The 1,118-nt window shown below is 59.1% G+C and overlaps 1 protein-coding gene across 3 annotated transcripts in view; it reads left to right on the plus strand.

The window, feature by feature from the left end:
- Window positions 1-1,118, plus strand: part of PRKAG3 (protein kinase AMP-activated non-catalytic subunit gamma 3) — a 7,271-nt gene extending 6,153 nt beyond the window's left edge. Inside the window, exons 12-13 of one of the 3 annotated variants that reach the window (XM_007445841.1) lie at window positions 24-170; window positions 523-776. In XM_007445841.1, coding sequence (XP_007445903.1) covers window positions 24-170; window positions 523-639 — 264 coding nt within the window. In that variant the 3' untranslated portion in view covers window positions 640-776. Of the gene's footprint in view, window positions 1-23; window positions 171-522 lie in introns of all 3 variants that reach the window. The other 2 variants (XM_007445842.1, XM_007445843.1) reach the window with 2 other exon arrangements.

The following is a 1,118-nucleotide window of genomic DNA, read 5'->3' on the forward strand; positions in this document are numbered from 1 at the left end:
GAGCGGTTCTCTCTCCTGCCCAGCACCTGGCAGCCCAACAAACATACAACCACCTGGATGTGAGTGTGGGAGAAGCACTGAGGCAGAGGACACTGTGTCTGGAGAAAGTCGTTTCCTGCCAGCCCCACGAGACCTTGGGGGAAGTCATCGACCGGATTGTCCAGGAGCAGGTACCCACACCCCTTCGTACATGCTCCCAACACATGGGGCCCAGACCTTCTCATGAGCAGCTTCAGCTAGCCATATCCATCGGGCACCTGCCCTGTCCTCCCATCTCATGGCCAAGCTCTTGGTGTCCACACTGGCCAGCGACTGGTCCTGTCATTGGGGCCCTCGGGCCAAGGGCCGCAGCCAGCTGACCACCCTAGGGCAGGCAGAGCCACCGCTAACTGGTTCCTAGGAGGCACTCTCTTGCCCCCACAGTTATGTTAAATTGTTTGCCCCTAATTCTCAGTGCCAACCTCGTTGGCTGCTGTAGCCACATGGCGCTGCCCCCCTCACTGAGCCTCTGTGGACCCACAGGTGCACCGGCTGGTGCTCGTGGATGAGACCCAGCACCTCCTGGGTGTGGTGTCCCTCTCCGACATCCTTCAGGCTCTGGTGCTGAGCCCTGCTGGCATCGATGCCCTCGGGGCATGAGAACATCAGAGTCTTCACTCTTAGGCCACCTTCCACACCCGGAAGCCAGCGAAGGGAGCCGGGGACTCAGCCTTCATCTCCCCCCACCCCCCATTTGCTGGTTCGGCTCTTGTTCAGGTAGGCTCTGCCCTGGGCCATTGACCTCAGCTCCAGCCCCTCAGTCTCCCTGGGCACCCAGATCTCAGATTGGGGCCCCCTTGTGGATGGAAGTGGCCCAGTTCAGAGCTGAGCAGCCTCGTGAAAACTACAAGTGTCAGGACTCACTGCGGGGCCACTGCTTTGTCCCATTCTCAGCTGAGGTGATGGAGGCCCTCATAGGAGGGGTGGACAGGGGCTGGAGTAAAGGCAAGACAGTGATGTGACTTCAGGGGCTCCCAGGAGATTGACCTGCCCTTTCACAAGTCAATTCCCACCTGCTTGGACTTCCACTGGAAGGAAGCCAGTTACTAAACCTGGATTGAATGGAATTTCCACACTCG

The sequence above is a fragment of the Lipotes vexillifer genome, unplaced genomic scaffold, assembly GCF_000442215.2.
Source record: "Lipotes vexillifer unplaced genomic scaffold, Lipotes_vexillifer_v1.1 scaffold965, whole genome shotgun sequence".
Taxonomy (NCBI): domain Eukaryota; kingdom Metazoa; phylum Chordata; class Mammalia; order Artiodactyla; family Lipotidae; genus Lipotes; species Lipotes vexillifer.